Below are 24,401 nucleotides of genomic sequence, written 5' to 3'. Positions count from 1 at the left end.
CCATTTGGATTTCCAGTCCTACCCCAGTCAATGTGCCTAGGTCATTGCCACTACAGTGCACAATCATGAGGTGAGGAGCTTGGGAATCCACAATGGATTCAACCAAAGCCAGCAACTGATGAAACTTTAACCTTCTCTGGCTAAACCAAGTAATCTGCACACAGAAAAAAAACAAGGTTACAGGGACGTTATAGTTAGGAATTAGCATTTAAAAAAACCTTAGAAATTCATTGAAATAAACGAAAGTTACAGGAACATTATAGTTAGGAAATAGAATTTTTTTTTAAAGTACAATTTTGCTGAAAAAAACAAAGCTGACATTTCACTCGTCCATAACCAGAGAAATTCAGCAGTTATAGTTACCAGAGCTAACTTTAACTCGCACCCCTCAATGCACTGTTTATGACCTTACATATTACATCACTCATGACAAGGTCAGTGACATCACTGATGACATCACTCATGACATCACTCATGACACCTTAAATACAAAGAGGTTTGAACTTAATAATTACCTCGAGATGCGAACTGAGATGTGGAAAATGTGTTACAAAACAACAGAAACAGTCATATAAGATTCTCTTTGCAGTAGGAACATACGAACTTCAAATTGGCACTACCTTTGGCAAGTTGGAAGGATTATGAATATCACTGGTGGCCAATTTGAGAGATTAATTATGAATACCTTACTCCAGAATGAAGTTCATTCTTGCCATGAGTGCAAAACAATGCCTACACTGGAGAAGATAACCCCTAGAAACACCTTTTACAAGTAATAGGTTTTCACTGGGAAGGACACTTTTTAAAAGTGAAACTAAACAGTTACACAGTACGACTAGTGCACTAAACAACTTCCACTGACATGGTACTTTCAAAAGTGGCAAAATGCAGTAATGGAAATCATCATATAAAGAATATAGCTCATGAGTGGTATATGTCTGTGGAGTGTTAACAATGCCAAAATTGCGCGGATAAAGAAGCTATCTGCGAAACAGCAAACTAAAGGAGAAGTATTTTGACACGCATTTCTTAAAGTAAACTATGGCCCAAGAAAAGTCCCACTGCTCACAGTGAAGTCTGGGAACTGGTGTCCTGGAAAGAATGACTAAGTAACATCGCCTGGGCCAGTATTTTGCTTTTCATTGGTTCAAAACATTTAACTCAGCTTTTTATAATCTTGGCAAAAGGCTGATCTAGGGGATCCACCAGTTCAGTACAGGCTCCATTTATTTAAAAAACAACAGGATCCAGTGGATCCCTGGACTCATGAATGGTTCACCGACAAGAATCTGTTCTTCCAGTTAATCTACATGAATGCTCTATTTAACCCCTTCGGTGCTCATGACGAGCTCAGCTCGTCATGAGGCACGGTGCTCGTGTGCTCATGACGAGCTGAGCTCGTCATGACCACACCCAAGATCATTATGGCCCAGCACAGGAGAGGAATATCCTGTGCAGCCAAGGTGTTAATGTGCAGGCCCTGGCATACACTCTTCTCATGGGTGGCTGGATATTACTGGTGACGGGTCTGTGTTTAGGGACTCCATGCTCCCTGGCACTGGATATTCCTTTATATGTGTGATTACTAAGTTTTTCACACCATGCAGTGTTGGAGATGCCTAAATGTCTACAGAAAGCAGGCATTCGGTGTACCGGTAAATTGTATGATATCCTGTCTGACTACTAGGTACTAAGAAATTAGAAATGTACAGCTTACAGTTTTCAAAAATATAATTACCCATGAGCTGCTGTAGTTCTATCTGCACGCAGTACATCAAACATGTAGAGTTCTTTCAGCAGTTTTTCACTCTCTTCTGCAGCTTCTTCAGGAGAAGGAGCCTGTCCAATAAGTGCAAAATGTGCAAATTACAATAGTACAAATGACGAACAAAGCTCTATACGCAGTATATCTGATGTAAAATGACACAAGGTAAAATAACAAAATATTTTACAAATTATTATTTCTGTTTCTGAGAGTGTGGAAAGGGATACCTGCCTGGTATTTGGCGGTGAATGATGCTGCTTGATGTCATGTTTACCATCAGGATCTTTAATATTCTGAGTACTGACTCGACTCTTCTTTGGAGTCCTCAAAGCAAAAATGCAAATAGCTAGGTCGTTTTGAAAAATTACAAAGGGTGTACCTTGATGCCACATATTGTACAGCTAAGGGATAGCATTGTGATGAAGTGCACACCACTGCTCAGCTCACATAAAGGGCTCAGCCATCTCCTGCAGGCCAAAAGGAAGAAGGAGGCACAGCACGGGACACCACCTACTCGCATCCACCCACTCATGCCCTGGAGCCTGGAGACAACACATGCAGAAGAGAAGTGACATGAAGAGGCATGCTGGAGAGTGTCAAGAACTGTAGTGCCTGCCTGGCTACCAGTATTTCAGAGGCACCACAGTATTATTAAGCTATGGAGCTTTGCTCAGACTCCTCTTGGTCTCATGGCACACCTCGCTGCCCACATTTGGTGTGCAGTGGTGGTCTGAGGCAGAGCAGAGGCTCAGCAGTGGCAGCACAGAAAGCCAGAGAGTAGACTTGGGAACACTACTACAAAATAGCCAATGTGTAGTTATGGACACATCAGACTTTCCATTGAAATGTAATTTTTTTCATTTTCTTAATAACGTTGTCACATTTGAATCTACACAAAACCTTGCACGAAAAAAGCTATTCCGACTTGTGTTCGGCAGGCCACGTTTCTTGCGGATCCTTCACAGGCAAGGTGAGAATAAAGTGGAGCCAAAAAGTGACAGCTCATATTTGAACTCCTATAGGATTCTGTGCTCTCTAAAGATAAAAAAACAGCTGAATGAAATTGCGACAATCTTTGCATGAACAGTAGAAATGTATCCAAGGAAGTGCCTTCATCTGGTTTAGTGTAAATCCCTTTACTAGTTAAAATAATGGGTCAGATAATTGTGAATTCATTCAATGTTTATGACCTTACACAATTTAAACTAATAAGTAACACATAAAAGCACAGCACATTAAATAACAAAACATACTCAAACCAAAAGTTAATACTATATTCATAACAGTCACTTTAATACTGTTGAAAATAATGAGATAATTATTCTCATCTAAAGATTACTATTAGTTATTGCATTTGTTGCATCATGGGTGAGGTCAAAGGTTGTGTTTAGTGTGCCACCTGTGCTTTGCATGGCTGCTGTGCGAGCTATGAGTTGAAGACCTCAGCATAACTATCAAATTTCAGTGTTTAGTTTGTTTTGTTCTCTAACTGTAATGGCACTGCATCTGTTTTTTTTTGTGGTTTTTTTTTTAAATAGAATACATAAATGTGAGAAAATGCCGCTTTTTGTATGGTCACCTGCAAAGTTTTGACAGAGGGTTTTAGGTCTCGCCTACGCAGAGTGCATGCGCTGTTTGGAATAAGACCTTTAGTAATCGGAACAGCTGTGGGGGCAAAAATGGGCCCGCGTTACATTGCTTTGAATGGCAACGTGTGCATGTTTGCCGATTCCCTTGCGGGAGCGAGCGGCGCCATCTGGTAGCAATTATCCCACTCGCTCCCGCAAGGGAAAGGCTGCGCGTCCCTGCTTTCGGCCGCACTCCGCCCACTTGTGAGCGCGATGCGCGTGCGCTTGTTGCTAATGTCCTGGAGATCCACAATACTGTTATTAATGGACATTTCTCTATGCATCCTGAGACATGGCAGGTAAGACACCCGTTTCAAAAGTACAGTTTAAATGACTGCTCAGGTTCTAATCTGAGCCTGCGTGGTTGATTATGAGTGTGTGACTGGTCCTTTCCACTCCCCCCCCCTTTCTCCCACCCATGCGATAATGCAAATCAGTACCTTTCCGCATGTACTCACATGGATAAGGTACAGAACGAATACATTCGAGTCTGCTTGGCTGACACTAGGAGTACCGGAACCCTCCTTGGCCAAGGAGAAGTCCCGGCACTCAGGAGGGGAAAACCGCGAGTTCCGGTCAGTTTAAAGCACTATTATTCAGTTTTCTCCTGAATTCTACTGGACTATAAATTCCATGCTGCCCCACAGACAATGGTGGGTCAGTCATGCTGTCAGTAATTGCGGGAGATCCGCCTTGGCCAGCCCTTCCCCCACGCTGAATACCCACAGTAAAACACATACAGCCACTTTGAATACTTAGGAAGTGTGAAAAGGGACAAACGAAGAATATGTAAATTACCTTAGAAGAAAAGATGATTTTGGTCTCCGTTCCTCTCGCCCCTGCTCCCCCTTCCCGCCATGTTTAGCGGAGAGGATCTCCGACGAGCCGCACCGCCCAGATGCTCTTGTCTTTCCCTCTCACCAGCAACACCTTTATTTGCGCGGGCCGGGCCCCTCTGGTAACTAAGCAGCGCCACTTGCCAAAGTGTCCATCATTGACGATGCCTCACGTCATCAAATCTCGCATGAGCAGATTTCAATGACACCACTACCCAGTAGATAGGTATTATTTTGTCATCAGACTTTGACTCAGAGCCAGTGCTTGATTTGTACCAAAGAAAAGTATGTTCCAGGGTTATTGTCAGAACTTGAAGGCCACTGCAGCTTTCACCATACATCGCCCCCACCATGCTGCCGATGATAGCAACACAACTAGTAAACTTCACACTCCTCCTAAAAGTGTAACAATTCGGACTATTTCAAGACTCCAAAACTATAAGGGTGACTTGGCCTGGGTGGCATCACTAGTCCTTTTTAGGTCTCGCCTATGCAACGCGTTTGGAACTTATGCCTTGTAAAGTGCATGTAGCTCCTTGATGCTGGCTCATAACCCGCAGTGCTGTAGTACAACTATTCTAATGTATGACCTGCAGAAAAGACAAGGGTCTCTGCGACAAAATCAGTCACCCACTGAGCTATCAACATAAAATAAATATCAGTGACCTGCTTGTTACACGTTGTGCTGGCAACGGGTGCACTAATCCTCCATGCTGTTTTATGTTGACTCAAAGGAGAGAAGATGTAGCCATGCAGATAAGGAACTGGGTTCGAGCCTCGGGGTCGGCTCACCATCCTGTGATTCTGGGCAAATCACTTAATCTCCCCGTGTCTACCGAACTATGAATGTTTCCTTCTGTAATGTAACTGTGCTCATGTAAAGCGCTCTAATACCTTCGGGTCGAGTTTACGCTGTATATGTGAAAAAAAATGACGGCGCGCAGTTCTCACTAGCAAGTGCATGAACCACCAGAGTTATGCTGCATTTATAATGCTCTGGAAATTGCTGTGCAAACGAAGATCACTGCAGTAGGTTTCTTAACCCCATAAAGTACTTTATAGTGCAGCCTGCTTGTAGCCAATGAAGTAAACCAGAACAAGTTTGCGATCATATTTGTCATTTTTGCCTATTTTAATAGGGCAAAGTTCTTACAAAATGAATATATGTGTTTCTCGTCTGTAACCACACCTCGTGACTCCACCCTGGTGACTCCACAACTTTCTGCTGCTACACCTCGACTCCGAGTTTGTTTTCCATTTCCATCACATCCTGTAATGGTTTGTGCAAGGAAAGTTTGGCGCTGTTCGTCACCTGCCACCATGACTTATCTGCTTCAAAGAATGCGAGGGAAAGGACCGGCGAGTCGCAGGCCGTTAAAGGGACCATATTCAACGAAAACTTTTTTATGGAGGTCGATGTTCCTTGAGCTTGAAGAACAACCTAAAGCTGACATTTCAGTCTCTGTTCGTTCCAGCAACGACCATATTTAATTTTCATGACACCTGTAATCCCCTGAAGGTTTATCATAAAAACGGATGAATTGCTCCTAATCCCCTGCCCTATGAGCAGCTGCAGGCTTATCTCGGGATAGGTGGGAAGAAAGCTCAGTGGGTTAAGAAGCCTAAGATCTGTGTGGCCCATTAGCCACAAAATGGCATATTTCTGAAAAGAAACGGAAGCAAGTTGTATATTTGAGACTCCATTGCCTCAACAAATCACCCATTTTCCGCCTTTATTGTATGGCAAATTAAAGTGTTGATCTGCGGGAAAAATGTAAGTTTTCAGTTGCTGAACACCTATACTAGCCTGATTGGTGATGTATGGGAATAAGACTTTCCTGAAAAAGGGTGGAAGATGTGACCTGTGCTTCATGTGACTGTGTGAGGGTGGCCTTGCAAATGCTGAAGCCACCGCTGTGCTCCAGAGATGTGAAACAAGCATTGGCATAGCCAATAGGTCTCGCCTTTGGGACCTTTCTGTGTTTAGCCATGCAACAGTTGATGTTGTTGCACCAAGGATATTGTGCTGCATAACTTAATACTTATAAGGTCCTAAAAGCGAGACCTATTGGCAATGCCAATGCTTGTTTGATTTTAAGAGTGCACTGAGGTCTGCTAACCAGACCTCAGCGCCAAAGCCATAACTCCTAAGTCTCTTGTATATGGTACCACGGGTACCCAGGTCCCTCCGGGGACTGCAGCTCTTATTGTACCACCCTGAGTGGAACAAGGTAAAACATGACCCCCGGTCTGCCACTGCAGACTGGAAGAGCAGTTTAAAACTGCTAGCCTGACTTTTGCATTCTAATCAAAAGCAAAGTCCAAGCTCCCTTTCTAATATGTGTAAGCCACCCCTACAACAGTCCTACGGAGTCCTGAGGCAAGGTGCAGCATAAAAGAAAAGTAGAACATGTGCTTACCCTATTCTAAGAGTAAAAACCTGCAATTGTCATTTTTACTGGGAGAGAACCTGGTAGCCCCATTAGCGAGCACAGGGTTACATGCTGACTGCTCAGCTCTGATAACTTCTGAATGGGACTACCAAAGTTGGTACTTTAAGGTATTAAACAACTTGCTATGTTAAGTCTAACTTGAATGCCGAAGTTGAAATTAATGAAACTTGTTGGCACATGCAACTTTTAGGAAGTTGCCAGTCAGTTGCCCACGTTTTCCAGTGGCCATCTGCTGAGGCAGCCTTCTGTCCACCTGGGGAGATGTGTAAATGAGTCCCAGGACTGGTAACAATAAGAGCCTGCCGTTGGAGGAGGGGTTACCTCCTCCTGACAGGAAGCCACGTGGGGTGTCGGCCCAAAAGAAGAGCTTCAGAAGGGGAGGCTGCCTTTGAAGGGATAATGGTGATCACGCTACAGAGGGGCTGCTCTTTTGTGTAGAAAGACAACCTGGCTGTGGGGGTGGAGAGGGGAAAACCAGTTGTCAAAGCGGTTTTCCATGGGCTTTTAGCTGTTATGTATCCACACCTCTAGGGTGGGCTACTAAACTCCCCGCGCTGAGGTGAGCGGGGACTTTGCCATCATGGGAGTGGGCAAAATAGAGTCTTCTGGGACAGTTAGATGGAGCACTTTGCCATTAGTTGTCAGCAGCCAGGAGGGAACCTGGTAGCCCATTATTTTCTAACCATGACCTCCCCAGAGGGCACTTTTTGCACATAAAAAGGGCACCCCTAGCATCCAAACTCAGATTTTGCTTGATTGGATAAGAGGACAAAAGAAGAACTGCCCTGCCAACCCTGGGACTGGCAAAGAAGAGGCTGCACTGAAGTTGGACTGCATCTGATGCTCTTTGGGCTAGCAAAGAGCATCAGGTCAGAATCAACTTACCAAGAAAGTAGATCAAAGAGTAGCCCCAGGAAGACCCTGTTGACTGCACAGCATTTTTAGCATCCTTTAGCATCTTGAGTATCCTATATTCATTGCATTAGGCCAACTCCATAGAAGTCAAACGCAAGGAATCATCGGACCTGTACTGAATACTGCTATCTTTGAGGAGGAAACTGTTTCTTTGCATCTTGCTGGTCCCCTTGACTTGCTGGTCCCCTTGAATCCCTGCTAGAGTTGATTGCCTAAAGTAAATCTGAGTAATCACATTCCGATTTGTCCAGCTTTTTCTTGCAAAGGTTTCCGAGTATCAAATTTGTTGAACTTGCCAGTGCTTGTCCATGGTTAAGTGAAAAGTCCTGATCTATTTTGTCTTCTAAAATCTATATCTCCCGATCCCTCCAGTGGAATGTTTTCGTTTTGGTGTCCACACATTCATAAAAATGTGATATATTTTTATAAATTGGTGTTCGATTTCTTTAGTGTCGAGTTTATTCTTCAACTGTTTTGGTGCTGTTTAAATGCTTTACAAGTGTTCCTTTGTGTAAGTCTGCCTGGTCAGAGCCACAGGTACACAGGGTTGAGCTACAGTTTAACAAACTAATCCTAACATGTCCTACAAGCGTTAGTTGTGTATTACACTGTGAGGTCACACAACCACGCTATATAATACAGAGGCTGTCACAACTGCATACTTATAATTTTTACATCGTTACCATAGGAAGAGAGTTTTTTTGACTTGCTAATAATTTAGCACCTTTTGACTCATTTTGATGATGGCTGTTTTGCTATGATGTCGATTATTGATCCTTAATAAGTACAGTACCGTCTCTCCTGTGGTGGTTTTTATACTGACCGATCCCGTCTACATATGTTCTCTGACCCCAGGAAGTGTAGGTTGTAGTGCCTCATCTCAGATGTTACTTGAGCCAGCTGTTCTGTGTAATACATAGTCTGTACATACCAGAATCCAATTCTACTCCTGCATTTGGCACTCAGAACTTCCATCCTCCTGTCACTGCCTTCCCTGCAGCTTTGAATACTCTCAATCATACATGTCTAATGCAGACTCTGGAAGGCTCTCTTACCCAGAAGATTTAGTGGTTCTTGATGCTGTTTCCATAGCAAGTGCTTTTTTGGGACAAGGTTGAAAACCTTTTGCCCAACACCCAATAGAAGACCAGTGGATTGCGATTCATCTGGTCTCTTTCCTTTGATCTGTCCAGCTTGGGTGACCCTGCCAGGACACCAAGCCCCTGCAAACGTAGCCACTTCCTCTAAGGAGGGCAGAAAATTCTTAATTGAGTGGAAACCAGTGAACAGCAGACTCATTACCGACAGGTTAAACAGGCTGGGTTCTGCAAGAGCAGAGGGTGTGTTCATCAGATCTTTACTCTATGTAATATCACACAGCAGTGCTCGGAATGGTACTGCAGGCGCCTCCTCTGGCTTTCCCGACTTAGACATGACTGTTGTGAACACAGAAAGCTTTCCAAACCAGAAGGGCAAACCACAAAGAAAACCAAACCCCAAAATCCAAGGCAAGAAAATGATATAGTACACCAGAGTAGTAGCAAACCACTTAGATGCTAGGGCTTGTGCCAACACACGTCCTATCTACACAGCTGAGCACCAAATGTTAGACCCAGCGGTTTACAGCTGGTTGGGATGCATTCAGAATCCACCGTCCTAGATAGGATGAGTACGATACACGTGTATGATCACCTTCACTCACCCTTGGGTAACTTGGCACCGAGCAGTTAGGCTTATCCTCAGTGCGTAAGGGTAAAGTATTGGCACAATACTACCCTCGCAACACACTGCGTATACCACAAAAAGATTTCCCACCGTATGTATAAAACACTGCTCTTTGTATTACACACACGTTGACACCAAAACGATATACACAATATATATATACACTTTACAGTTGCATGCAATTGTCAAACTTTCCCTTTAGCAGAAGAATGGTATGAACATAAATGCCCTATTCAGAGGGATTCATCCAGCACGACATTTCCCAATTATGCATACCCGCAACAGTTGCCAAGGTAAAGTAATCACAGGTCTTTGACTATGCCTCGCCAATGATACATGTTGCTCCTGCTGGCGCCACATTGATTATATTGACGGAACCACCGAAAACAAAAAGAAGCGGTTACTTTGTTTCGTCCATCCAAATTAGACCTCCAAGGCACCCAGTAGAAACTGCACAAGTGTGGGATCGTTATCCCCCTTTCCCACCCGCCTAAGACAAAAGGTTGTGATCCAGGAAGCTGGTGCACTTCAGTCTGGAGAAATGTTTACCCTCAAGTGGAGATGTGACCTGCCATAGCTCCCGGAAGCCAGCCATAGGTGCCCAAAAGGCACAACAAAACCCCTCGGGTCCCGTCATGATGTTCTTCACCACATAGTACCTTGTGACGTGGGTCCAGGGAGAGGAAGACAGCAACCTCGGATAGAGGCCGCGATATAAGGCACCGTTGTCCTCACGATCTGGAGGTCAAAGACAGCCTCAGCTCCCAGCTCAGGTCCCCCAACACCCCTTGGACACCTCACAGTCCGGAGTGCAAGCCAGCATGGGTTTTCTGGTTGCAAGTATGGGTCCCTAGAACCCAGCAAGCTTCCCCCGCATTCCTCAGACAACTCAAATCACGGCACCTCAGGTTAGCTGCTGATCTTTACGAGCACACTCCTCTGCACAGTGTAATGACGGTGTACATCATGACAATCTTGTCCCAAACCAACGATTGCTTTCACACGTTTCCCACACACCCTGCGTGGTCCTTACAATCTCATGGAAATGGGGAGATCGTTTGTGTCCCTGGGATCTCGTGGAGAGGAGGCCAGCCAACCGGCCCTTTGAGAGTTCTTAAGGACCGAGAACCTGAGAGTTGGCACTTAGTTGCAGGCCAGCAAAGTCCAGGCAGAATCCTCCAAGTGATAGTTCCCTTCCTGGAGCACAAAAGTTTTCAGGCCACTACAAGTCTGAGGATAGTCCAGTTGCAGTCCCTCCTGTCCAAATGATTCCCCCTGTCTATGTCTCAGTGTCAAACCGGTGTAGTATGGTTACAAATCCAAAAAGTCTCTAACTTTGGAGGCCCAAGCCCCAGCAGTTAAGTTAAATCCATAATGGCCTTTGAAGACACGACCAGTTCAAAAGGCAACCTATGAAATGCCAAGGCCCTCTCCAACGTTTGTCCTATCTGCTATCCTACCCTGGATCACTGTCTTTAATGGGGCCAAGACCCTGCCCCTTGGAATGCAGGTGCCAATTTCAGCCCCATATAACCGTCCCTGAAAGGACCCTCAGAGGTAAGCATTTTCCCTTGAGCCCCTAGGTAATGGCCTTCTATCAGGAATGCACAGATGTAGCTGCCCCCCTCCCCCCAGCACCCAGATGTGAATTAGGAGACAGGCCGAAGACACATAGAGCCACAAGCATTGAAATGGCCAATTTGCCAAAGTGACATTTCCATGCACGGAATGTCAAATCAACTCGCACTACTGGAGAGGATTCACCACTACCAACTCATCAATATTAAACATGTATAATGCTACTATTCTGCACGTAGGAAATACTGCTCAATAGCTATCCCTACATCCCCCCATGCTAATTCTATGTGAGAAGCAGGCCCTGTCATACCGAACACACCATCCGGTGTCAATCACGACCCTTGCATGTAACACAGATGCGCACATAACCTACCTATTCCTGACAATGCACCCTGTCCCCAGGGAGAACACTCATATAGCAAGAAACATGCAGAACCCTGGCACGTAGCTTTTTAAAGACCAAGCAGAGTAACAGTAACCTATGCACACAGACTCCACCAGGGCAAACCTGTGGCATGATTGATGAACTACCTCCGTGGATGGCACAATCAGTGCTGCAGACCCATAGAGAAGCCTTCGAGGCACATGCCCTTGGTATATGTCTTACCCCTAGACAAGGAAGTTACTGTTAACTCGAATCAGCCAATCATGTATACACCAATCACAAGCATGTATATGACAAGCACAGCGCTTTGGTACTGAGTGGCAGTGGCAAACACGCTCAAAGTGCTAAGCCATCAAAATAAGGTCCAAACCTGAAATCGGCAGCCAAGAGACCACGTCAAACCAGGTCTAACACTGAGCATTGATGAAACTTTGAAGGAATATTCTCTTAAGGATGTTCAGTGCACAAACTATAATGTACCCCCAAGTGATCCTTTTTCCACCCAGAGTTTGTGCTGGCAGAATGTACAGGTTTTTTTAAGCAGGTGCCCATCACACTATGGGGAATACATAGATTGTGACCCAGCTGACAAGCATTTCCTAGTAAGTCCTCGTCCATTGTAAGTGGGATCTTCTTATTCATATTTAAGATTGAGCATGGAAAGTGAGCTGCACGGATTGTCACACCCTACAAATGTATGTCCGGTGCATTTCTTAAATTATTTACATCAACTAAGTGATTTAACTATTTGACCATGCAATTAGTTATACCAGTATTTTACCAATAAATTATATAGAATTGTTTGTATTTGCTCGTAATAGATTTTAGTATTTGTCAAATAAAATGCTGCTGTCAAACACTAGCCTTGGGGTCTCTTTGTAAATGGTGTATCCCTGTTACACACAGAGGCTAAATGTACTAATTGGGAAACATCCTTCAGGATGAAGCCGGAATCACGCTGTGCCTTCACAGCGCCGGCAACAGAACAAATGCCTCATTAGCACGCAATCGTTCTGCACGCAAGTAGTTACAACGACTTGCTTTAGGGGGCACATGGTGGAGTGGTGTTCAAATTAATGTTCAACCTTCCCTACTGTTGCGCACACTGAAGTTGGAATAGTAAATTAAACTATTCCAATATCCAGCGCCCCCCCTAAGGCAAGTCGTTAAAATGACTTGCGTGGAGAACAAATGGGTGCTAAAGACGCATTCGTTCAAATGATGGAAAAAAAGCATGCGGAATTCTGTCATACATTCGTACTAATTCACTCTAACTGAACCATAAGATACATTAATTCATTGATAAGCACTTTTGAGTGGTGTATAATAAAATTAACTCACCTGACTTGTATTATGAGAAAAGGGCTGTCTTCTTACATATACCCACTACGTTAAATATCGAAGGTTAGAACCGTTTATTGTTATTTGCTGTTCTAAATTTTCACAATGAATGTAGAAATCCTAGTTCGGTGTACGTATGATACTGATAGTTATAGAATCTGTATTATGTAACATTTCAATTTAGATATCACTTTTATACATCTGAAAAAATAAATAAGACTAAACAGAAAAACACCCACTTTTAAAATAATGAAAAAAATAAAAATAACTACCTGAAACACCACACATGCAGCTTTAGGAGTCATCTGGAGTCAAAACTTGATTCAATGTAATTGTGTGACTTCACTTACAATCTTGGAAAAATAATGATTGAATGATTCCCCCTTGAGAATCACCTTTAATTCTAATTTACATTCTCTGAGACATAATTATGGCAATAGTATATTTTCGCTGTAAGAAAGAGAGAAAGTTAATGGCCATACCATAGAAACAGCAGCACAATATGTACCCGAGGTTAGAATAGGTATAAACTGAGAGCGACTCTCATGCTCAGGCACACAGACATCTTCCATGCCTAGGTTTCTCAGAGATGGGAGAGCTTTAGCAACTATTGAGGAGCAGAGAATGGCTTATTTAAAACTGCATTGTTAGGGACGCATGTTGAATGGAGGAAAGTGTAATGCTCAGGGCCCGAGACCCTCATGAAACAATACAAACGACACACAGACAGTAATGGTACTGGAACTCGCCCTTGGCACGTTCACCTGGCCCTTTTTATTAGCAGGGTCACCTGACGGGTGACGCCTGTCATGGATAGGTGTGGGGTTGGTATAAAGGCCGGCCCTTGGGGAGTGGCTGGTTACCAAGAGCATATTCTGGAAAACTACACGGTGTCCAGCAGATCACTGCAGAAAGGTTGCTGTATATTGCAATGCAGAGTGCAGGAGCACTGCACCCTCACTGGTAAATGAGGAAAGCAGTAAAGAAGGAAAATTGTACAAAGTGTGGTACAAATAAAACAACAGTATGAGGTCTGCTGTAATGCGAATGAGGGGTACAGTAGGACCATTGCCAGGTAAGGTCATATCTCGTCTGGACTTGAACAAAAACTTTACTACAGGGAGAACTGTCCACTGACAATGGGCATACTGATTGTCGAACTTATTACAACGAGGAGGACGCATCTGCAGGCGAGCCGCTACATGTTAGTAGCAAAACAAGGCAGAGGTGGTGTATTATTTTAAATCCCTTCGACCTGCGGAGAATAAACGATTGAGTCGGGAACCTTGCGCAAACTTATGAACGCAGCCATAAGGTGCAGGTAAACGGCAGCCCTTTGTACGAGCCAACATTGAGCTGTCGACTCACATAACGAGCATATGCGACTGTGTGGGAGACATACACACGCCTTGACCAAACTGAGCGATAGACGGCGGTTTTAAATAGAAGCGGGGCTTGAGATATCTGTCAGTATAATAGTGTGAAAGTTCCACCGGACTCTCCTCTTGTAAAAGGACATAGAAATCAGAAACAACAAAAGAGAAAATGTAATCTACGGTCTTGATAAAGATGGAATAATACCTCCAACCATCGAAACGCTTCGACGCATATTGATTTACATAATACCAGGGTCATCTCGGTCCTAATTTGCAAGATGAGGAGTGCACGCAGGCCGGGTGTTGAATAATATTCCCATAGGCTATGTTGTACTGAATGACAGAGTATATCGTCTAAAAATTTATTTTTCTCTTAGGTCCATATTGGTTCTTATTGTGATTTACGTTCTGTGTAATATTGTGATTATTTTATTAATTGTTTTTTTATGAATTGTCTGAGATATGTGTAGGAGATTTTAACTATTTTATAAAAATGCTCTTTACACTGTGTAACAATAATTAAATAAAACATGGTTTGTAATTTTCTAATTGAATAAGTTAGTTTATGATTTTATTTTTGTTGGGTGGGCTGGAAGTAATACCAGCGTGATCGTCTGATATATCATAGATAAATCTCAATCTACAAGTGGTCTAGGTGATGTTACATATATTAGCATTCAAGGGACTATTTGTTTAACTTGTGAAGAGTACCCTATTTCCTTGGTTTTAACAAGGGGTCTCTCTCTGCTTAACACACATATATTAATTGCTCCAAAAGCAACTTTTTTCAAGACAGCTTGTTTAAGGGCTCGTCGCCAGCAAACAGCCGCCTTTTCATAGCTGGGGCACCAATTCCCCCTTCATTGTATAACCGAGAAGAGGCTCCCATGTCTATTACCAGGAAAATATTACATGTCGCCAAAACAAGGACTAGCAGCAGTCAGCAGAACATAGTGAAGGTGGCACGAGTTAAGCTGTGCAGCGCAGCCATCTACAGAGCAGTTGGCACCACAAATTTCATTAGAAGATGCTTTCCCAAGATGGCAGTGACATTAGCTTGTGGATGGGAGGAGGCCACCAAGATTGCCTGATGTGTTGTTTTGTAAAGCAATAAGGGCAAAAGAATAAGCAGAAGACAGATGGCTGGACATTGATTTGGGGTATGTGTGATTCCTAATCCACAATGCCAGATGATTAAACAAGTTATGTCCAATAAAGGACTTGGAGCCAGGCGAAGTGCTTTTAGGTCGTTTGCAACTGCAAAAAACGTGTGGCCAATATACCAACCCTATTTTGCAAGGCGCTGATCAGTTAGCGATTCGCAAATTAGGGTAAGCAACTCACTAAGAAGAAGGTACGCGCCAAGGGCGTCCCTTCCTAATAGTGAGTCTAGAACCCATGTATGAATGTTTTGTGATCGCAATTGCGGTTGTAAAACACTCGCAGTTTACCACCCTTCTCAGAAGGGTTGTAAGGCACTCGCAAACGGGAAGGGACCCCTTCCCATTTGGGAATGCGTACGCAAATGTTTTTTAAGAGCAGGCAGTGGTCCCAGGGACCACTGCCTGCCCTTAAAAAATTAAGCTGAAAAGTTAAATTTTTATTTTTTAAATGCATCCCATTTTCCTTTAAGGAAAACGGGCTGCATTTAAAAAAAAAATCCTTTATTGACAAAGCAGTTCCAGACATGGTGGTCTGCTGATCCCAGCAGGCCACCATCCCTGGGAGTGCTAGCAGGGGCGTAACAAAGGCCCCCGCAGCCCACGCGGTGCGGGGGGGCCTCTAGCTCCAAGGGGCCACCTCGGCACTGAACTCTGGCCGGGAGAGTTCCTGATTGAGCGCGGAGGGGGCCTCCTTAAGTACCGTGCAGGGAGGCCCCCTCACTTTTCGTTACGCCAGTGAGTGCTAGCCATTCCCAAATGGTTCAAAAATTGTGACAGCCTTATTAATATTCATGAGGCATGCAATTTGCGACCCCATTGGGAATCGCTAAGAGTGTTTTAGACACTGTTGTACATAGCATTCTGCGACTCGCAATTTGTGAGTTGCAAAATGCTATGGTCGTACATCTGGCTCTTGGAGCTTAGATTTTTCAAGAATCTCTAAGCCCCTGGATCCATGAGAAAATTGTTAAATCAATTTCCACGGACATGCCATGGCTCTCCAGTGCCTATTGATGAATTGGTGCATTGTTTGGCATGGTATTGAGACAAGTTCTGAGAACTGCTAGCCTCTGGAGATATGGGGGCATATTGCACCGAAAACATCACATTCTACGCGGTACTGTGACTATAAGGGAAAGCAGGGCTGGTGTTGCTACCCGCTCTAATGTGTGTGGTAATTGGTGAGGTCTGGAAAGCCACACTCCATAACAAACTCCAGAGGTGACTCTCCAGGAACATGCTTGATTCAAGTCTTTCTATGTGACATGCCATACAACTTATCAGAAAGGCAAAACTTTAAGTTAAATAGGGCTGAGGGGTAAGCCACGCTCTATACCTGTGACTCAGTTCTCTTCAAACAGAATCTGGGATGCCAAGAAGTCGTCAAAGTACTGTATAACAACTACACAAATACATCTGCTTTCCATGCCTTCATCTCATCACCACCACTACTGGCCCAGCCACTACATCCCAAAAGGACCACAGATATTCTGAAAAATCATTGCTTGCATGCAATTACTCCATTCCCATGATGGTAGTCACTCAGCCATACCACAAGCAAGTGTGTGGCACTCAGGTGACCTTTGCATGCCGTCAAACTAAGACTCATGCAGTTGAAACCCATCACCCTGTTTCCTTCTAACTGCCAACTACCATCGAATACCCAGAGGGACTCCAAATGTGAAGTCTCCTTCAACTGTTACTCTGACCTATTGCTGACTCCTGCCATTACAGAATTCCCTTCTAAACTTTTCTTAATCAGTTTACTTCTAGAACTCTTAGTGGTGTATCCCCCTCTAACTCTGGTGCAGGATTTCTGACATACATTGTTGAAGGGACACCAACTCATCATGGGGATCACTGCACATCAAAGTCTACTGTGTGGCATTAGGAAACTTGCATCTGGGGCAGAAGCTCCATATAGTGGGTCTAAAAGGGTAGCTGTAGGGGTCTGCTGGGTGGATTTGTGGTTTGTGGATAGAGGTCTAATAACCAATTGTGAATACCCCTTTGGGGGTGGACAGACATGGTCCTAAAGAGTGTTGTGGGGGAGGGGTTAGAAAACCATGCCATCTGTGTGTTCTAAATGGAGTGTAAAAAGTAGTGATAACGCCTCCATGGATAGAATATTCTCCAGGAGGGGAGAGTGAGTGGCAGTAGACAGCCAATGGTAAAAGGGAAGTTCTAAAGTCACCTGGTAAAGGACATGGTTTGGTCTGCATGAGTGGTTGGCACAAATTTACAAGCACAAGTGGAGAACTCTGAGGCAGTCTCTTGACTCCGTTTGAGGGTAAATGGTTCTCAACATAGCAAACTGGCCTTTCAATGTCTACTGAGTAATAGTCTGGAGGGGCCATCAACCTCCAGTACACACCAAGTTGATTTCTGATGATGACCTGCCTCTGGAAGATCACAAGCCACACTGATTCAGCCCTGCTGGCCTGTTTCCTAGCCCGTGTCCGGTGCACCCCCTCTTTTATGACCACACTCCTCTCTGCTACTCCACTAAACTGCATGACCTTAATCCTTTATAATGATGTTTGTGAAAATTCTTAACATCCCTTATAGATGTGTATGTGCTTATTTTCTACTACTTTGCAATTTTGCAGCAGCCATACAGATGCCCGTTTGTATTTATAGTCACTGAACAAATTGTGCACAGATGCAAACAGCAGTAGCCTTGCCTCACAATTCTAGAGTTTTGCTCCAGACAAGTAAGGTGTGAATGTATAAAGTTGTTGTGTAACTTTCTAATGACCTTGCTTTCCATGGAAATAAAGAAGTGCTTCCCTGACAAATGTTTGCTGGGAGCTATATTCCTGCTAAGGTGTGGTACTTACAGAAGAAAGCTAGTCAGTAACAGCATATGAACATGGAGGACACCTTAAACCAGAAGCATTTTTTTTCCTAACAAAAAAACATACTGGTATGTACATATTTTGAAGTATTCTGAGGTAGTCTTTGGTTGTTTCATCAATTTTCTCCTCTTGGGTCTCTTCTGGCAAAAAATATTTGGGAGACATTAGGTTGGTGGTTTTGCCTTGGGCTAAAGTGCGTTCAACATGGAACTTGAGGCGGCATTTTGTTAAGATTTTCACTGCGGACTTTACCATCAGCCGGACCTCCACTGCTGCCTGCAACCTCACTGGCTGTACTGCAAACACAAACTTGCATCTCTCTACAGGAGATGAGCTCTTCTGTTTTTTTAATATAGATATCGATGTGTTTATGGATAAAAATTAACTATTGTCCTTAGTAATAGAATCACTACTCGCAAATAATGTAAGAGACAGAAGGTGTGGAGAGATTCGTGCAGGGTCTTTGATTTACGGCGGAACGCAGGGAATCATCTTGGTGGTGGCTCTCTTATTTTATTTTAGAGATTTCAAATGACTTGTAGCACCCCGTTTTTTCTTTGGTAATTATTGGGATGCTGTCTTTTAGGTTATTGGTAATTGCCCAATTTTCCATCTCTCCTTATATAGTAAGTTCATCACGGGTTATCCAATTTATAATTATTGAACGTTTGATTTTTCACAGTCTTGAAATATTACTCTATGTAATGCCAGACGGGCGATATATGTGAATAGAGGAGTTTGCGTTCACTTAAAAATCAAGACAAAAGGTATTTTCTCATTAAATAGAATAAGTCTCATGCTAAGATCACTTTTGTGCTCTGGTATGTTGGTCAATGGATTCTGTTCCTGTGATAATAAAATCGCTCATATGTCCCTCATACAGGACTGTTCTTTTTCGGGACCAAAAAATCTATCTCTTGTTGTTATACTTATCATACGACAAATTTGAGTATGTTGAGGTAAGAGGTGCCTTTGCGCCTGAGTAAGTTATTTGGCTGAGTAGGGTACTAAGACTTAGGTCATCAGCTGAGCTGTGTCCTGTTTATTTTTGACGTCATGCAGTAAAAATCAAACTTGTGGTACAGTGGATTATAGCAATATGGTGTCAGTGGAGAAGGATTGTTAGTAAGTACCCAAGTAGGGTTTCTTTGTTTCAGTCCATATCACTTAATTTTTGTGCTGGTGGTAGGAATTAGTTATTGTTGGTTGTAGGATCTATGGTTGTCCCTATTCTGTCCTTGTTGTGTGTCTTTTAATCAGCACCCTTATGCAAACTTGTGGTGTTGGTAGAATAAATTGATTGCTTTTCTTACTCATTCAGCCCTTAGTAAGTTGGGGCAAGATGAGCACACTTTTCCTTGGTGATGGTAATTGGCACATTTTGATTGGTATGTACTGTTGTTCTGAATGAGTCATCACAACAGGTTAAATAAAGTACCTGTATAGTTTATACTGTGTGTTTAGGTCCAATCAATATAACCATTTTCTTTCTCTTGGGCTATACACTTATTGTATTTATACCTTTTTAAGTTTCCCCTGGGTTGAGCGACTTGGTCTGATATCTGGAAGGTCCTGAGAAAGGTGGTACCTATTTACCCTTCAAGCCACCGAAACGCGTCGACCAATGCTATTCAGATCCTGCTATATGCAGTAGTCTTACATGGTCAAGCAGACTAAAATACAATCAATTGTCTCCTACTCTCCAGATGTATGTATTGATGAGTGTGGTGTGAATGTACTGGAAGGGGTGTGCATGAATGTAAGGTTGCTGAAAGGTTGATTTTTGTGTCTCTACCTGGGGATACTCAATGTTCATGTAGGACTATATGATTAAATAGTAATTACATGTGTATATGTTTATGAGAATACTTTTATGTGTAAAGTATGAAAAAGAAATGAAAAAATAATGTTGATAAATGAAATAAAATAAAAAATGTTAAGACAGATGAAGATGTTGATGTTTCTGTAATTTGTTGAAGCTTAAATTTGGTGTCTAGCCGAGTTTAAATTTGTGCTGAATCAGACAAAAGAAATTTAGTTCTGGAGGGAGCTCTTGTTCTTGTATTTATGTTTGTTTCCCCTCTTCTCCCTGACCTTGCAAGTACCTTTACAGACGGGGTCCCCGTTTTGTTGGGTAGCAGTCATGGTTCTTGAACTGTGGGATTATATAACACATGTTGGAGTGTTATTATCAACTGTGAGTATATTGATTGGACCATTTCCCATGTTGTGTTGATACGTGTTGTCGTTGTTCTGCTGATTGTGTTTTGTTTTTGAGTTGAGAGACATCACGGTACATAGCACAGTGGGTGTTAGTGATTGGGTTTATTTGAATTTGTATCCTTTGCAGAACAATTTGTGCATACAAATTTAGTTTCATTATTCCTCCCTAAGGAGGGTCTCAAAACACTTGGATTTACTGATGAGGACTTCACGGCATTAATGTGACAGGTGATGATGAGTGATAATCCATCTTCCTCACATCAAGGAGACGATAAGGAATGGAACAATTCGTTAAATTTGAAAAAGAAACTCAAACGTATGGAGTCACGTGCACATTACATGCTCGAATACCTTTGAGCAGGCGTTATTCCATCTGGTTTAAGGGTACGCAATGTCTCGGCTTTATTTGTAGAAATCCGTAAGTTCCTGGAGCGGTGGTCGCATATTGCGAACCACTGCTCCAGGGACTGGATGATTCTCATAATAGAAATGGCGAAAGAGGTTATGGCAGTGTTGAATCAAGAAATAACAGCGTTAGAAGACAAACTGAAGGTTTCCACTGCTTTAGAAAAGGCTAAAGCCAGACTTGAGAAAATTAACGTGGACATGAAAGATTTTGAGATCTATCTTACAAATAAAAAAACGGAGAAATTAAGGAAGGACATTAGATGGTACACCCAAGAAAAAGCATACCCATATCTTAACTCGTCCTACTATCAGGACTGGAATCAGGGTCAGGGATCTCAAACAAACAACTACAGGAGGAGAATTATAAACTTCTCAGATACATATTCGTCAGACTCTGATAATGAGAACACCCATGATATAGGAGTAGTTCCATATGACTCCCGCCAATACAGGGGTAGACAAGTAGGTCAACAACCATTTCGTGGTCAATCCCCTTTTTTACCGAGGGGCTAGTACAGAGGGAGGAACAGGAGATGGGCACCAAACAGGGGGGAGCCACAACCGATGGCCCCACCACATCAGCAGCCATACCTGAAAACCCGCAACCAACAGTATTGGCGGTAGCGGGGACTGCGTTAGAGGCTAATGGCATAAATAAAGATGTGTTACCGATTTTCAACCTATTATCTGTAAATCTAAGTTTGGAGGAACCTGCTGTTCTCAGTCGTGGCCTCTCCTTTGTCCCTAGCACTCGTCACAATATTTTCAAGTTACATGAGCACTTTTTCTCCTTTTTCAGAAAAGTGAGATTCAAATTTTTTGGGGGGGACCGTCCTGGTGAACCGAATGAAGAAAATCAATCCCAATGTAAACCCTGTCCCAATTTACCCCGACTTTGGACATGGTGGGACATGAGGTTAAGATTTTTGAGCAGAATGTAACTAAGGAGATATTTACAACAAGGGGTGGTGAGGGACAGAGTCTCTGAATTAAGCAGAAAGCTCTCACCCAGTCAAGAGATCAGGGCTAGATCCAACACCGTTTTTTAGCTCACTGCACCATCCCAGTTTCAGAACCTGGCTGTATGCAAATTAGTCTGTTCCTGTCCCAGTGCATGATGGGAACAGGGCAAACCAAACTACAAAAGCCAATTCTTACACTGGGAAGGAAACAAGCTCCCGGGGACCGGTTTCTGGCATTACAGCCGTCTTCGGCCCGGTTTGCTTGAATCCTGATGGTGCAATGAGCAAGGGTCTCACATCTGAGAATACCCTTCCACGCTTAGGGTGGACAAAAATATTTACAACAAGGGGTGGTGAGGGACAGAGTCTCTGAATTAAGCAGAAAGCTCTCACCCAGTCAAGAGATCAGGGCTAGATCCAACACCGTTTTTTAGCTCACTGCACCATCCCAGTTTCAGAACCTGGCTGTATGCAAATTAGTCTGTTCCTGTCCCAGTGCATAATGGGAACAGGGCAAACCAAACTACAAAAGCCAATTCTTACACTGGGAAGGAAACAAGCTCCCGGGGACCGGTTTCTGGCATTACAGCCGTCTTCGGCCCGGTTTGCTTGAATCCTGATGGTGCAATGAGCAAGGGTCTCACATCTGAGAATACCCTTCCACGCTTAGGGTGGACAAAAATATTTACAACAAGGGGTGGTGAGGGACAGAGTCTCTGAATTAAGCAGAAAGCTCTCACCCAGTCAAGAGATCAGGGCTAGATCCAACACCGTTTTTTAGCTCACTGCACCATCCCAGTTTCAGAACCTGGCTGTATGCAAATTAGTCTGTTCCTGTCCCAGTGCATGATGGCAACAGGGCAAACCAAACTACAAAAGCCAATTCTTACACTGGGAAGGAAACAAGCTCCCGGGGACCGGTTTCTGGCATTACAGCCGTCTTCGGCCCGGTTTGCTTGAATCCTGATGGTGCAATGAGCAAGGGTCTCACATCTGAGAATACCCTTCCACGCTTAGGGTGGACAAAAATATTTACAACAAGGGGTGGTGAGGGACAGAGTCTCTGAATTAAGCAGAAAGCTCTCACCCAGTCAAGAGATCAGGGCTAGATCCAACACCGTTTTTTAGCTCACTGCACCATCCCAGTTTCAGAACCTGGCTGTATGCAAATTAGTCTGTTCCTGTCCCAGTGCATGATGGGAACAGGGCAAAGCAAACTACAAAAGCCAATTCTTACACTGGGAAGGAAACAAGCTCCCGGGGACCGGTTTCTGGCATTACAGCCGTCTTCGGCCCGGTTTGCTTGAATCCTGATGGTGCAATGAGCAAGGGTCTCACATCTGAGAATACCCTTCCACGCTTAGGGTGGACAAAAATATTTACAACAAGGGGTGGTGAGGGACAGAGTCTCTGAATTAAGCAGAAAGCTCTCACCCAGTCAAGAGATCAGGGCTAGATCCAACACCGTTTTTTAGCTCACTGCACCATCCCAGTTTCAGAACCTGGCTGTATGCAAATTAGTCTGTTCCTGTCCCAGTGCATGATGGGAACAGGGCAAACCAAACTACAAAAGCCAATTCTTACACTGGGAAGGAAACAAGCTCCCGGGGACCGGTTTCTGGCATTACAGCCGTCTTCGGCCCGGTTTGCTTGAATCCTGATGGTGCAATGAGCAAGGGTCTCACATCTGAGAATACCCTTCCACGCTTAGGGTGGACAAAAATATTTACAACAAGGGGTGGTGAGGGACAGAGTCTCTGAATTAAGCAGAAAGCTCTCACCCAGTCAAGAGATCAGGGCTAGATCCAACACCGTTTTTTAGCTCACTGCACCATCCCAGTTTCAGAACCTGGCTGTATGCAAATTAGTCTGTTCCTGTCCCAGTGCATGATGGGAACAGGGCAAACCAAACTACAAAAGCCAATTCTTACACTGGGAAGGAAACAAGCTCCCGGGGACCGGTTTCTGGCATTACAGCCGTCTTCGGCCCGGTTTGCTTGAATCCTGATGGTGCAATGAGCAAGGGTCTCACATCTGAGAATACCCTTCCACGCTTAGGGTGGACAAAAATATTTACAACAAGGGGTGGTGAGGGACAGAGTCTCTGAATTAAGCAGAAAGCTCTCACCCAGTCAAGAGATCAGGGCTAGATCCAACACCGTTTTTTAGCTCACTGCACCATCCCAGTTTCAGAACCTGGCTATATGCAAATTAGTCTGTTCCTGTCCCAGTGCATGATGGGAACAGGGCAAACCAAACTACAAAAGCCAATTCTTACACTGGGAAGGAAACAAGCTCCCGGGGACCGGTTTCTGGCATTACAGCCGTCTTCGGCCCGGTTTGCTTGAATCCTGATGGTGCAATGAGCAAGGGTCTCACATCTGAGAATACCCTTCCACGCTTAGGGTGGACAAAAATATTTACAACAAGGGGTGGTGAGGGACAGAGTCTCTAAATTAAGCAGAAAGCTCTCACCCAGTCAAGAGATCAGGGCTAGATCCAACACCGTTTTTTAGCTCACTGCACCATCCCAGTTTCAGAACCTGGCTGTATGCAAATTAGTCTGTTCCTGTCCCAGTGCATGATGGGAACAGGGCAAACCAAACTACAAAAGCCAATTCTTACACTGGGAAGGAAACAAGCTCCCGGGGACCGGTTTCTGGCATTACAGCCGTCTTCGGCCCGGTTTGCTTGAATCCTGATGGTGCAATGAGCAAGGGTCTCACATCTGAGAATACCCTTCCACGCTTAGGGTGGACAAAAATATTTACAACAAGGGGTGGTG

The 24,401-nt window shown here is 43.8% G+C and overlaps 1 protein-coding gene across 1 annotated transcript in view; it reads right to left on the bottom strand.

Annotated features, from left to right (window-relative positions):
- Window positions 1-24,401, bottom strand: part of ASNS (asparagine synthetase (glutamine-hydrolyzing)) — a 241,834-nt gene that overhangs the window by 114,322 nt on the left and 103,111 nt on the right. Inside the window, exon 9 of the mRNA XM_086941926.1 lies at window positions 1,739-1,839. Coding sequence (XP_086798052.1) covers window positions 1,739-1,839 — 101 coding nt within the window. The remainder of the gene's footprint in view (window positions 1-1,738; window positions 1,840-24,401) is intronic.

The sequence above is a fragment of the Lissotriton vulgaris genome, chromosome 10 (genome assembly GCF_964263255.1).
Source record: "Lissotriton vulgaris chromosome 10, aLisVul1.2, whole genome shotgun sequence".
NCBI classification, from domain to species: domain Eukaryota; kingdom Metazoa; phylum Chordata; class Amphibia; order Caudata; family Salamandridae; genus Lissotriton; species Lissotriton vulgaris.
Note: the sequence above shows the minus strand (reverse complement) of the source record. Positions and strands in the feature narration are given on the sequence as shown.